General features: G+C 40.3%; 1 protein-coding gene across 1 annotated transcript in view; it reads left to right on the forward strand.

The window, feature by feature from the left end:
- rad54l2 (RAD54 like 2) overlaps positions 1-14,406 on the forward strand; it is a 114,502-nt gene that overhangs the window by 60,198 nt on the left and 39,898 nt on the right. Inside the window, 2 exon segments of the mRNA XM_052017854.1 lie at positions 6,497-6,668; positions 13,626-13,759. Of these exon segments, the coding sequence (XP_051873814.1) occupies positions 6,497-6,668; positions 13,626-13,759 (306 nt within the window).

Below are 14,406 nucleotides of genomic sequence, written 5' to 3' on the forward strand. Positions count from 1 at the left end.
TTGGTGCCTCACAGAAGTATAACTTGACTCATTGCTGAGTCAGGGGTTGAGGAAAAGGTCAGATGCACTTCAGTGTGTTTGTTGTTCTTTGAGGAACTGTCAGCTAAATGTTAGTGAGATTCATAGCATTGTGACATAAACATAGAAATTCTAGTATATCTGAAATATTTACGTTGTAACTTAAGATCCACTGATTTTTTTTAAAGGATGCCATGGCTGCAATTTATATCGGACTGAATAGTCATACAGTACAGAAATAGCCCCTTTTGGCCCAACTGGTCCGTGCCAACCAAGATGCCCCTCCAAGCTAGTCCCATTTGCCAGCATTTGGCCCATATTCTTTTAACCCTTTCCTCTCTATGTACCTGTCCAACTATCTTTTAAAAGTAGTTGTTATACCAGCCTCAACCACTTCCTCTGACAGCTCATTCCACGTGCGTACTTTGTGTTTTAAAAAAAAGTTGCCCCTCGAGTTCCTATTAAATTTTTCCCCTCTTACCTTAAACCTATGCCCTCCAGTTCTTGATTCCCCAACCCTGGGAGAAGACTGAGTGCATGAACCCTTAAGCCCCTCATGAATTTTAAGGGTTTATGCAGTCCTGTGTGCCTTTTCACAGTAAATGCTGCCTTGTTGCACAAAGTAGTTAGTCAACTGAGGCATAAAATTTCAAAGAGAATTGAGGAAACTTGGTAAGTTGTCTTTAACTACCTTGGGTAATAAAATAATTATTGAACTCCAGGCTTTTGACAGTTTGGGGATTCTTGGGAACTAAACTACTGTGATATTTTTGATCGATTTATCTACCAGGTGTGGATGTCACTGACAAAGCCAGCATTTTCTGCCCATACCTACTGAGAAGGCAGTGGTTGGTGACTTTCATGAACAGCTTGTGCATTGTATGTGGACAAAGCAAGCCATTCAATTTCATCGAATCACGGAGCAATATCAGAAAGCAATTAAAAGTAAAGAGCTTTGCTGTGAGATTAGAATCACATATTGGCTGAACTGTGGAAGGATTTCAAACCTTTCCTAGAAGGGCATCACCAAACCAGGTTGTTGTTTTTATGATCATTATTGATTCTAGTATCTTTTAATCCCAATTCCAGATTATTTAATTAATAGAATTTAAATTCCTCAGCTGCCTTGGTGAAATTTGAACACACAGAATCGTTAGCCCAACCTTTGGATTCCTCACCCAATATTTTATCTGAATTGCAACATACTTGCTCTGCTAAACAAGTTTCATTTGGTATGTTCTTGAGATACCAAAGCTGTCTGAACAAAGTGTAATTACTGCAAAAATTTTGCTGTATTTGCTCAGCTGAATCAGAGCTGCATTATAAAAGCAAGAGAGTACTCTTAGATTGGCTTTTATCCAAGACCTGGTTGAAGGATTTTTTTTAATGATCAAGGTCTTCCTTGTATTAAATGTTACTGGTTATGGTTTAAATTCCCTCCAGAGGTTTGATTATTTTTAGTGGAGTACCTGTACTGTGTAATTGAGGATGTTACTAAGAGTGAAAGTGACTTGAGTTTCTTATTAATAATGTGACATTCATAACATTACCAATTTAACCTTTTGTACTAATCAAACTGCCCATTTTCTTACTAGTATGTTGTACCACCTTACTTTGACTGGGTGTAACTGTTGTATCCGGTGATCTGAGCAGGCAGCTCCAGGCTTTTTTCCATGTGTGTTTCAGTCTCTTGTGGCAGACTAAGAAAATATTGGTGAAATGAAGCTGATTGTGAACCATTAAATTGCTTTAATTTAGCTGAACCTGAGTTGTGATCAGACATATTCAGTTCAATCGTTTAACTCTCGGTATGTAAATTAATGAGAATACCAATGCTCCACAGACAAGCACCTAAGTAACTATCTGCAATTTCCTTCTAAGCCTCTCAAAACACACCCTTATCATTTCTAGTAATTTATTGAAAGAGAAATTTTATTGTCTTTATGCTCCTTGCTGGACCAGACTGCATATTTTCCTGTTTTTTTTTAACATTCATCATTAGATTAGACCAAAAACTTTCAAAAGAATGGTTGTTGAGGTAACCAATAAAAGCTAATGACTTAATTTTTTTAAACTGTTCTTTCTCAGATCACCTCTAATTACATTTTATTAAGTACCTCTCATCTAGGTGATTTTTGTTTAGAACATCGAATAATATAGCACAGGATCAGGCTCTTTGGCCCACAATGTTATGCCAAACCAATTATATTAGTAATAAAATGCCCAACTAAACTAATCCCTTTTGCCTACACAATGTCTATATCCTACCATTTCCCTCACATTCGTGTGCCTATCTGAGAGCATCTTGAATGCCCCTATCGTATGTGCCTCCACCACCACCCCAGGCACCCACCACTCTGTGTGGGGGAAGCTTGCCTTGCACATCTCCTTTGAATTTACCCCTATCACCTTAAATGCATGCCCTCTGGTATTAGGTGTTTCAACACTGGGGAAAAGATACTGGCTGTCTACTCTATCTATGCCTCATAATCTTTTAAACCTCTATCAGATTTCCCCTGAGCCTCTGCCGCTCCAGGGAGAACAACTCAAGTTTGTCCAACCTATCCCCATAGCACATGCCCTCTAATGCAGGCAGCATCTGGTAAACAACTTCTGCACCCACTCCAAAGCCTGGGCCCCTTTCCTATAATGGGGCAACCAGAACTGAATGCAATACTCCAGATGCGACCTAACTAAAGTTTTATAAAGCTGCAGCATAACTTCCTGACTCTTGAACTCATTGCCTTGACTAATGAAGGCAAGCATGCGATATGCCGCCTTTACCACCCTGTCAACCTGTGTAGCCACTTTCAGGGAGCTATGAACTTGGACCCCAAGATCCCTCTGCTCATCAACACTGTTAAGGGTCTTGCCATTAACAGTGTACTGTCTCTTTACATTTGATCTCCCAAGGTGCAACACTTCACATTTGGCCAGGTTAAACTCCATCTGCCATTTCTCCATGCATATCTGCAACTGATCTATATCCTGCTGTATCCTTTGCCCGTCTTCTACGCTATCCACAACACCACCAATCTTCGTATCATCTGCAAACTTACTAACCCACCCATGTATATTTTCATCCAGGTCATTTAAATACATCACAAACAGTGGAGATCCCAGTATGTATCCCTGATGAGCACCACTAGTCACAGACCTCCAGCTAGAATAAGTTCCATTGACCACTACACTCTGTCTTCTACGGGCAAGCCAGTTCTGAATCTAAACCGCCAGTTCACTGTGGATCCCATGCATCTTAATCTTCTGGGTGAGCCTCCATGAGGGACCTTGTCAAATGCCTTACTAAAAGCCATGTAGACAACATCCACACCTCTACCTTCATCATTCATCCTCGTCACCTTGTCAAAAAACTCAATCAAATTAGTAAGGCATGACTTGCCCTGCATAAAGCCATGCTGACTGTCCTTAATTAGGCTATGATTTTCCAAATGCTCATAAATCCTATCCCTAAGAATCCTCTCCAATAACTTCTCTACCACTGACGTGAGACTCACCGGTCTATAGTTACCAGGATTATCCCTGTTTCCTTTCTTGAATAATGGAACAACATTAGCTACTTGCCACTCCTCCGGTACCATGCCTGTGGCTAGAGGGGCGTGAAGATATTGGTCAAGGTCCCAGCAATCTCTTGCCTTTCTCAATAACTTGGGATATATCCCATCTTAAGGGACTTGCCCACCTTAATGCTCTTTGAGACCCAGCACTACCTTCTCCTTTCTCTCAAAATGCTCTAGCATATTAGCATGCTCCACACGGATCTCCCTATGCTCCACGTCCTTCTCCTTGGTAAATACTGATGCAAAGTACTCATTAAGGTCCTCACCCACATCCTTTGCTTCCAAACACATGTTCCCTTCTTTATCCTTGAGTGGTCCTACCCTCTCCCTAGTTATCCTCTTGCTCTTGATGTATGTATAGAATGCTGTGGGATTCTCTTTAATCCTATTTGCCTTTTCATGGCCCCTCCTGGCTTTCCTAATTCCCTTCTTGAGTTGCTTTTTGGCTTCTTCATAATCCTCAAGTGCTCTGTTTGATCCTAGCTTCCTAAGCTTTACATACTTTTCCTTCTTGACTAAATTCACCACCACTCTCAACATCCAAGGTTCTCTTACCTTTCCATCCTTGTCCTTCCTTCATACTGGAACATACCTGTCCTGTACTCTGCAGTTGGTCTTTAAACACCCTCCACACGTCAGATGTGAACTTGCCCAAAAACAGCTGTTCACAATTAATTCTACCTAGTTCCTGCCTAATGCTCTCATAATTTGCCCTGCTCCAATTTAATACTCTCCCGCAAGGTCCATACTTATCCTTATCTATAGCTATCTTAAAACTTGAGTTTGGCCACTGTTCCTTAACTGTTCTCCCACTGAAAGGTTGGTCACCTGGCCAGGCTCATTACCCAACACCAGGTCCAGTACAGCCCCTCTTGTTAGGCTATCTACTTATTGATTTAAGAAACCCCCCTGGATGCACCTAACAAATTCTGCCCCATCTAAACCTCTAAGGAGGTCCCAGCTTATATTAGGGAAGTTGAAGTCCCCCACAGCAGCAACCCTATTAGTTTTACACATTTCCCTAATTTGCCTGCCTATCTGTTAGGTGTCTGTAGTATAATCCCATCAGAGTGATTGCAGCTTTTCTTATTTTTGAGTTCTACCCATATAGACTCAGTGAATGAGCCCTCCATTATGTGCCCTCTGAGTGCAGCTGTGATGTTGCCCCTGATTAGTAAAGCAGCTCCCCCCCATCTTTTTTTAAAACATTGAAACCCTGGAACATTTAAGTGCACATTCCTGTCCTTCTCTCAACCAAGTCTCTGTTATGGCCACAACATCATAGTTCCATGCTCTAAGTTCATCACCCTTACCCATAATACTCCTGGCATTCAAATACACGCACTTCAAACTGTCCATCCCATCGTGTCTATTACTTTGCTGCTGCCTGTTTTTACTGGCCCTAACATCTACATTCCTCTCAATCTCTCCACTTTCTGACCCAGTGCTCTGTTTCCCATACCCCTGCCAAACTAGTTTAAACCCTCCTGAGTAGCACTAGTGAACCTCCTGGCCAGGATATTGGTTCCCCTCCAGTTGAAGTGCAGCCCTTCCTCGTACAGGTCACTCCTGCCCCAGAAAAGGTTCCCATGATCCAAGAACCTGAAACCCTGCCCTCTGCACCAGTTCCTCAGCCACTCATTCATCTGCTCTATCATCCTATTCCTGTCCTGATTAGCATGTGGCACAGTGAGTAATCCAGATATTACTACCTTAGAGGTTTTGCTCTTCAGCCTTTTTCCTAACTCCCTATACTCATTGCACAGGATGACTACCCCCTTTCCACCTATGTCATTGGTGCCAACTTGCACCATGACTTCTAGCTGCTCATCCTCCCCCTTGAGAATATCCTGCAGCCGCTCTGAGACATCCTCGACCCTAGCACCTGGGAGGCAACACATCATCGTGGTGTCTCTTTCGCAGCCACGGAATCTCCTATCTGTCCCCCTAACTATCGAGTCTTCTATCATTATTGTTCTGCCTGACTTTACTCTTCCCTGCTGAGCCATAGAGCTGGCCACAGTGCCACTGACCTGGTTGCAGCTGCTGTGCCCTAATAGGTCATCCCCCCAGCAGTATTCAAAGGGGTATACTTGTTGCTGAGGGGTGTGGCTACAAGGGAACCCTGAACTGACTGCTTAGTCCCCTTACTTCTAGTGGTCACCCATCTATCTGAAGCCTATACTCTGGGTGTGACCACCTCGGTAAAAGTCTCATCTTTGAGGTTTTCGGCTTCCTGGATGGTCCTGAGTACATTCAACTCCAGCTCCATTTCCTTGACCTGGTCAAGTCAGGAGCTGCAGCTGGGTGCACTTCCTGCAGATGCAGTCATTTTTGTTCTTTCACTTGTAGGGAACCAGTTGGCCTTAAATTCAACATCTAAAGATAATTTTTTTCCTAAATCCTTTATACTAAAGATTAAAATGTGATAGGTACTTAAAAATTCCAAGACATTTTGTTGTAGTCTCAGAAAATTTTGTTTTGAAAATTGTACAAAAGTGTAAAAAAAACCCTTAATGTGATAGGCTACTATAAGTTACAATGTGGTTAGGTATTTTTGTTTCTGAAAACAGTTTTGCTGCCAATGGTTCTGAAGAAAGGTCCTGGACCTAAAGCATTAACTGTTTCTCTTTCTACAGATGCTGCCTGACTTGCTGAGGGTTTCCAACATTTTCTTTGTTTATTGCTATAAGTGGTGCTTTTCCACTAAGCAGAGTAAACAAAAGAATATAATAGATGCTTATTATACATGTATAGTATAAAACTCAAATGTGTTTTCTGGTGTTTTGGTTCGCAGAAGACCTGGGCCGTCGCGTGAAAATCTGTTTGTTTGAGAACATGGAATGATAAGAGGGACTAAGCTAATGGATTTCAGCTCCTCTTCCCATTCTTTCTTTCAGATGATTCTGAGCTCACTCCGGTCAGTTCTGAGCATTCCCCACAGCCCGATGCCAGGGGATGGAATTGTTCCACTTCAACTACCTCATCACAGAATGAAAAGAAACGGGCTCGCTCAGTAAATGGCAAGAGGAAAAGGTCAACAAAGCCTGTCCACATGAGAAGAAACATCCGGTACAGCAAGTTCTGCTTCCTTGATCTCTAAGTTCTGGTAAAGCACAAGCAGTCATTTTCCATTACGCACACAGATTCTGGTGTAAAGTTCTGTTCAGTGTGAGTTCTGCGGAGCCAGCTGCACGAACTTGTTCTTTACTCCAGATACTTGTATAAAAAGAGGAGTGTTTGGCTTGCCGGAAGGCCAGTTCAGAAGGCATTAAGCATCTTGATTAGGAAAACAAATTCAGTGTTCAGACCTCATTCAGCTGTAAATGTTGAAGGCCTTTTATATAACGCACTAAATATAGAACACTGTTCAAGAAAATTTTCAGCAGTCTAAGGAATATGTTTACTTGTTTAAAGTATTGGAGGAGCTAAACTGGATTTAGTTTAGGTGTACTTGATAAAATATAAAGTTTTCTGTTTATAGTGTGCATAAGAATGGAACAAATGGTTTTGGAATTATTGCAGTCAGCTTGTTAATAGTCTGACCTGTTTTGTGCTTTCATATTTTTTGTATTTAGCTTTGTGATCTGGACATTTATTGTCCATCTATAAATGAGATGGACAATAAGTGAGAAGGTTGGAGATGCAGCATAGAATCAAGCTTTTCAGCCCATCAACTCTGCTCCTACATAGACAAAACCAAATGTCGGGATTGAACCTGGGACACTGAACCTGTGAGGCAGCAGCTCTGCTAGCTGAGTCACTGTGCTGCCTTGTTGATAAGCGACCTTCAACTGCTTCAGCCCTTCTGGTGAAGGGCCGACCACAATACCCTTCTGATGAGGAGGTCTTCAGATTAAAACATTAACTCTGTTTCTCTTCCCAGAGATGCAACCTCACCTCCTGAGTATTTCCAGCATTCTCTCTATTTTATTATTACCACAGTGCTATTGGGCAGGGTTTCAAGATTTAGATCCAACAACAACAAATGGCCTGTGATGTATTTCCAAGCCAGGATAATGTGCACCTGGGAGGGGAATGTGCAAATGATGGAGGTCCATGTGCTTCCTGCCCTTGACCTCTCTGGTAGTGGAGATCATGAGTTTGGGAGTTGTTGGAGTAGCCTTGGTAAGTAGCTGCAGTATGTAGATGGTACACACTGCACCCACTGAGAGCTGCTGTGGAAGGAATGAATGTTTAGGGTGCCAGTCAAATGGGTTGCTTTGTCCTGGATGGCATTGAGCTTCATGACAATTGTTGGTGCTGCGTTCATCATAGTCCTGACTGATGCCGCAGTAGTTAGTGGAAAGATGTTGGTTGGCAATAACTCCAACACTTAAGTTATAATTCTCCTCCAATTTCCCTGATTCCACCAAGTCATGGTTTAAAATTCTGATGTTACTGATCAGTGCAGCTTGTTTTTAACTGAGACACTTAGGAGGCCATATACGTGAAACCACTTAAATACTAGGAATGTGAAGCAAGTTGCACTCTGCTTGAATCAGTATAAGAGTCTTGTATAATGTATTACATTGTAAACATCTGTTAATCAGCCATGAATACTTCTGTGGGACATGTACCATCCAGCAGTAGTAACGTGCAGTATTAATGGTTTTGTTAAAGAATCTGATTGTAAAATAAAATTCACATCTCCAAAACTACTTTCAATAGTTAATGCAAGAACCACATGCGATTCCATGGACGAGTATGTAAGCCTTGTTGATGCATATGGTCATAATGTATGACCACAGGCTGAATCATTTGTCTATCCATTGTTCACACCTGTGTGATCTTTAATTACAAGGAGACACAAGAGCCTGCAGATGCTGGAATCTGGAGCAACACAAGTGATCTTTGATCACTGTGTAGTCAAAAGGGGCAAGAATTCTGGCTAAATTTGTTTCTGCTCAAGCCCAAGGGAAAAATCAGAGAAAAATGCAAATGTCTGAATGTGTAACATGTTTAGATAAATTAGTGTCACAAATAGAAATAGATAGGTTTGATCTAATAGCCATTGCATTGATTACACACTGTAGAAGGGAACTGAATATTCTAGGGTACTAGTTTTGGAAAGATGTGCAGTGTGGAAAAGGATAATATCAGCACAGTATGGAGTAAAGATTTTGGCTCAGAAGATCAAGTAGTAGAATCTGTTTGGAGATGAGGGGTTGAAAAGCCTTATGGGAGTAGGCTTTATGGTCTCTACCAGTAGCTATACTGTTGGGCAGAATGCCAATCGAGAAATATTAGGAGCTTTAACGAAGGTAATGCAATAATGCTGAAGAGAACTAATTCCCATATAGACTAGGCAAAGCAAATATAGTTCATTGAGGTAATTCAAGACAAGTTTCCTAGAACAAAATGTTGTCAACACAACTGGGAACAGGCAAATTTAGAGCTGGTCTTGTGTAATGAGACAGGACTAACTTGTAAAGGATTTCCTGGGGGGACAGAGTTCATAATAGAATAGAATTTCACATTAAATTTGCAAGTGACAAACTAAAGTCTGAAGCTAGAACCTTAATAGGGCAGTCCCATAGGAGACAAATTTTGGAAGCTAGCTTAAAAATTGGAAAAGGAGAAAATATATTGAGTGTTAGCTTGTAACAAGTATACATCAAGAGGAAGAGAGTAAACAGTGGGCCCTCAAGCTGAAATGGGAACAAATGAATAAGGAAATGGCAGATTTTAGGCAAATATTTTGCATCAGTCTTCACAGTTGAATACACTAAAAGCATGCCTAACATTGTTGGTAATGGGGGTTAAAGAGAATGAGGGAGTTAAAATAACTAACACAAGTAGTAAATTTCTAGGCAAGCTAATGGGACCAAGGGCTAAAACATCACCTGGACCTGATAGCTTGCATTCTAGGGTTCCTAAAAGCAGTGGGTGGATGTATTGGTTCTCATATTCCAATATTCCTGACATTCTGGAAAAGTTCCAGCGGTTTAGAAAACAGCAAATGTAATACCACTATTCACGAAAAGAGGAAAACGGAACTACGAATTAGTTGGCCTGACATTTAATTGTACAAAAATGCTGGAATCCATTATGCAATAACATAACACAGAGAAAAGCATAACATGATTTGACACAGTTGACATGGTTTTATGAAAGGAAAAATGTGTTTAACTATTTATTGGCATTCTCTGAGGATATTTCTAGCAGGATAGGCAGAGGGAGCCAACTATTCTGATTTTAAAAGGCATTTGAAAAGATGCCACACAAGCTTACTGCTTAGGGGATGAGGGTAAGACATTACTATGGATAAGAGGAATGATTAACCCTATCTTTGTTTTCTGTCTATAAGCGAGTCATTTACAAATTGTCTAGCCGTAACTCATAAGTGCCTCGGTGGCTTTCACACCCTAACTTAAGGGCCCCAAGTGTAATAAATACATGTTTGCTGATGATATGAAGAAGGCACAGAGTCAGCAAACAGATATGGACAGGTTCAGTGAGTGGGTAAAAAGATGGCAGATAAAGTATAATGAGGGGAGGTGAGAAATTATCTATTTTGCAAGGAAGAATAAGATATCCAGTATATTTTAAATGTTCCAAAACTGTTAGATATTGTGTTCTGGTACTAGAAGTACAGGATTAGTGTGTAGGTACAGTAAATATTTAAACTGGCACAAGAAAGGTTGACTACTTTGATAAGAGTATTATAAGAGTATAATTATAAGATGTGCTGTAGTAGAAATTCACTCAATTGATTTCTGGGTTGAAGAGATTGCCTTAAGAGGAAAGATTGGACATTATGGGCTAGTATCTTTGGAGTTTAGAACAATGAAACATAAGATTCTGAGGGGGTGTTGAACTGGATATTTAAGTGTGTGTCTTGAATTAAAGGACGTGGTGTCAGGATACATAGTTGCAGATCTTTGGAATTCTCTATCCCAGAGAGATGTTGGTGCTGACTATGTATATTCAAGGTTGTGATAGATTTATTGACTACAACGGTATCAATAATTGTATCAACAGGCAGGAAAGTGAAGCAGAGGTCAGAGGTAAGAATCGTCATGATCTTATTGAATGGCAGAGCAAGCTTGAGCTATTGAATTGCCTACTCTTTTTTTCCTCCTATTCCTTGTATTCTTCCCGTGAGGTGTGCAGGGCATGTTGTATGTTATTGTGAAATATTAAGTTCTGAATGACTCCTTGAATCTGAAATCCAGCAGAACATGTTAGAAAGGGGAAAACTTAACCCTCCACTTTGAGTCATATGCTAATTCATAGGATAAGTAACTTGCACAAACTTGCTACTCCTAGCACTCAATGCTTCGTGTCCCAAATTCTGTTGGATTGTAACAAACTGTTCTGTTTTTTTAAACAAAAGTTGGAAAATCATAAATAGTTGTGACCCCATTTCCCTGATAATGTGAAATAATCGGAAGTATTTCCAAAAGAGATGTTGAAGTTTATGCAGTAATAATCTGGGCTATGTGTGTAGCACTGTGGTAAGATACCCATGCTAAATGCTGAGTCGGATCTGGACATCCGTGTGTCACTATAGCATCAGGAACAGCAGAAATTTACTCCTCCGTAATCTGTACCCTTGTGGCCCAGCCTATCCCTCAAAACTGCACTAAGATCAAGCTAGGAGATCAACCATGATTCAATGAGGAATGTAAATGAACATGCTGGGAGCAGCACCAAGCATACCTGAAAGCGAGTGAAGCTGCATCACAGGATCATGTGCACGCAAAACAACAAAAGCAAGAAGCAATAGACGGGTAAGCAATCCCACAACCAATGGATCAGGTCAAAAGTCTCCATCACCATTAATGAGGGTCACCATTGATCAGAAATTCACCTGAATAAGTCACATAAATAGTGTGGCTGTGAGTAGGTCAGAGGCTGGGTATCCTGCAGCATCTCCACCGCTTAAGTAGCACCAGTTAAGCTACACCAGCACAAGTTAAGTACATGGTGGAATTCTATCCACTTTCCTGGTTGAGTACATGAGAAGTTCAACATTCAGGTCAAAGCAGCCCCCTGACTGGCACCCCAGTCACCACTCTAACACTTATTCCCCCTACCACCAGTTTACTGTGGCCGCAGTGTGTATCATCCATAAATGAGCTGGAGTTACTTGCTCAGGTTACTCTCAAAGTTCCAAACCTGTAACTTTTGCAGCAAAGGACAAGGCAGCTTGCACTTTGTGAACACTAACACCTGCCGGTTCCCCTCTAAGTTCAATGTTCTGATTTGGAAATGAATTGTAGTCCCTAAATTGTTTTCTGGGTCTAATTTCTGGGACTCCTCATTCAACAACAGTGGGAGTACATTCTGCAGAAGGACTGCAATGGTTGAGGAAATAGCTCTCCACCATTATCTCCAGGGCAATTAAGGGTAGACAATAAATGTTGGCCTTGCTAATAACACCAGTATCCTGAAAAAAATAAATTGCAAAATAAGGATACCTTTTAAGGAAATGACTGGTAAAGTGCATGGTGAAATGCAACAATATAAATTTTTGAACTAATAAAAAGGTTTGGAAAAAATTTCAAGAGGTGATCTAGAACAAAATGTGGAGCTGGATAAGAATTGTGTTCTGTAAGAAATGGAAAGTAATACCCAAATGTATGCCGTGTTCATTTTTTTTATTATATCCATGTCAAAGTTGTAGATTTCCAAGTACAAGGTCATCTTATTACTAAAATAGAGAAAATAGTAGGTGTTAGACAACTCAAGGAAAAGAACTGTTGAAGAACTTCAGGCTTTTCATAATGGTGGCAATAAATGAAATTTAGCACTAACAAGGTATTGATTTTGAAGCCATAACAATAAAAGGAACTGAACTGAATTAGAAGACGAAATGGAATACACTTGTTAACTTCGGGCACTCGTCTAAAGTAGAAAAGCACTTTCTTAAAAAAAAATTACTCTTACGATCTGGGTGTTACCAAAAGACCATGTTGCCTTTGTTGTTGGGCTTAATGAGGCAGTGGTGACCTGCTTTCTTGAACAGCTAAAGTCTGTGTAATGGAGGAACATCCGTACTGCTGTTGTTCAGTATTGATGAAAGACTGATGATTTTCTGCCCAAGTAGGTGACTTGGAAAGAAACATTGAGGTGATAGATAAAATTAAAAATGTGCTATATGAACTGTGAAGTATGACATTTAGTCTTTAATGCACTCTGCATTCTGTATTGCAAACAATTTGTAGCTTGGTTCTGGGCTAAAGTCTGGAATGGAACTAACACCTAAAAAAAAATTAGTTGATAAAGTGGTAGTAAAAAGGCTAGTCGCAAATTGTGACCATTAGAGTACTGCATTTGAAATTGGGTGCCCCATGGAGAAGGGAATCATTTATATGAACAAATCTTGTGAAAAATGACAAACGAATTAAACTAGATTGAACTACTAAGACTCCAAACAGTGGAAAGCTTGCAATGAGGTGTTTGGTTTAATACAAAACTAGTACATACCATAAAGACGAAGATTCTTCTTGTGACGTTGTAAACAAACAAGGCAAGAGATTGGTTCAAGACAAAAGGATGTGAACAGAACCTTGCCAGGGATGTGAAAGGTAACAATTTTTTTTTACAAATGCATTGAGAGAGATGACAGAGAATATAAGGATATTTAAGGCAAACACAGTTAAAACTAATGGAAAATAAGGAAATACAGGCTTATCAAAGCTTATATTCTTTCTCATTTAAGGTAGGAGACAAAATACTAAGGGCACGTGACAATCTAAATATAGATCAAAGGATTAATGATTATTTAATGGGACTCAACCAATAAGTTTGTACCAAAGCAGGTAATAAGTCTAGTGTTGTCCTTGCCACTTTGTAATTGAATGTCCTATAACGATTTTAACTATATTCTTATTTTCTCACACATTGTTTTTTCCCAGTTGGAACATTGGGAAATCATAATTTGATTAATTGGGGTTTTGGTTTTCATTTAAGCACATGCACTTTTACAGTGGTGTATTGTTGACTGTTTGCTAGATTATAGCCTAAGTGTGGCTACTTTGACTGAACTGTTGTCTGATTTTGTTGCTGTTGGTTTCCCAGAAAGCTACTACGGGAGGACCAACTTGAGGCTGGAACCAAAGCAGCACAGCAGGAGGAATTGGAGCGCCTAAAAAGGCTTGAACAACAAAGAAAGGAATTTGTGTTACCCACCTTGCCGTTTGAACTATTACAAGGTAAGATTAGGATGCTGACTGTCAAGCTAGTCTGTTTAGTCGTATGCACGTTGCTGAGGAAAATTGCACATGACAAGATTTTGTTTTATGCTCTGTCAACCTGATTAAGATGGTAACCTTATAGTAAATAAAAATCAAAGGAGACTGCAGATGCTAGAAATGCTCAACAGGTCATGTAGCACCTGTGTTAATAGAGTTAACATTCACATTCTGAAATCCCTTATCAGAACTGGGAAAGTGATGAAGCAAGTTAGATTCATAGAAGGTTGGGGAGGGAATATTTCTGATAGGATGAGACCAAATGAGTAAATTTGGCTGTTAGAGGCAGATAATGCTTCTTTGTCTGCATTGTGCTGATGATAGCAGGGGTGTTGCTATATGAAGTGAAAGAGAAAAACTAGCCAAAATCCCAGGAGGATGGCAGGCAGAAAGAGAGAGAGCAAATTACCTAAATTTGGAAAATTCAACATCAAATCCTGAAGACTGCAATGTACCCAAAGGTGCGGTTTTGTTCCTTGAGATTGCATTGGACCACATTGTGGCAATTGGGGGCTATTAAGTTTAAAAAGTTCCAGGATTTTATTCAGTAATGATGCAGGACCTGTGATTAGATGAAGGACTGATGAAGGCCACTTTGGAAGCTCCAG

This window comes from Pristis pectinata, chromosome 6, assembly GCF_009764475.1.
Source record: "Pristis pectinata isolate sPriPec2 chromosome 6, sPriPec2.1.pri, whole genome shotgun sequence".
Classification (NCBI taxonomy): Eukaryota; Metazoa; Chordata; class Chondrichthyes; order Rhinopristiformes; family Pristidae; genus Pristis; species Pristis pectinata.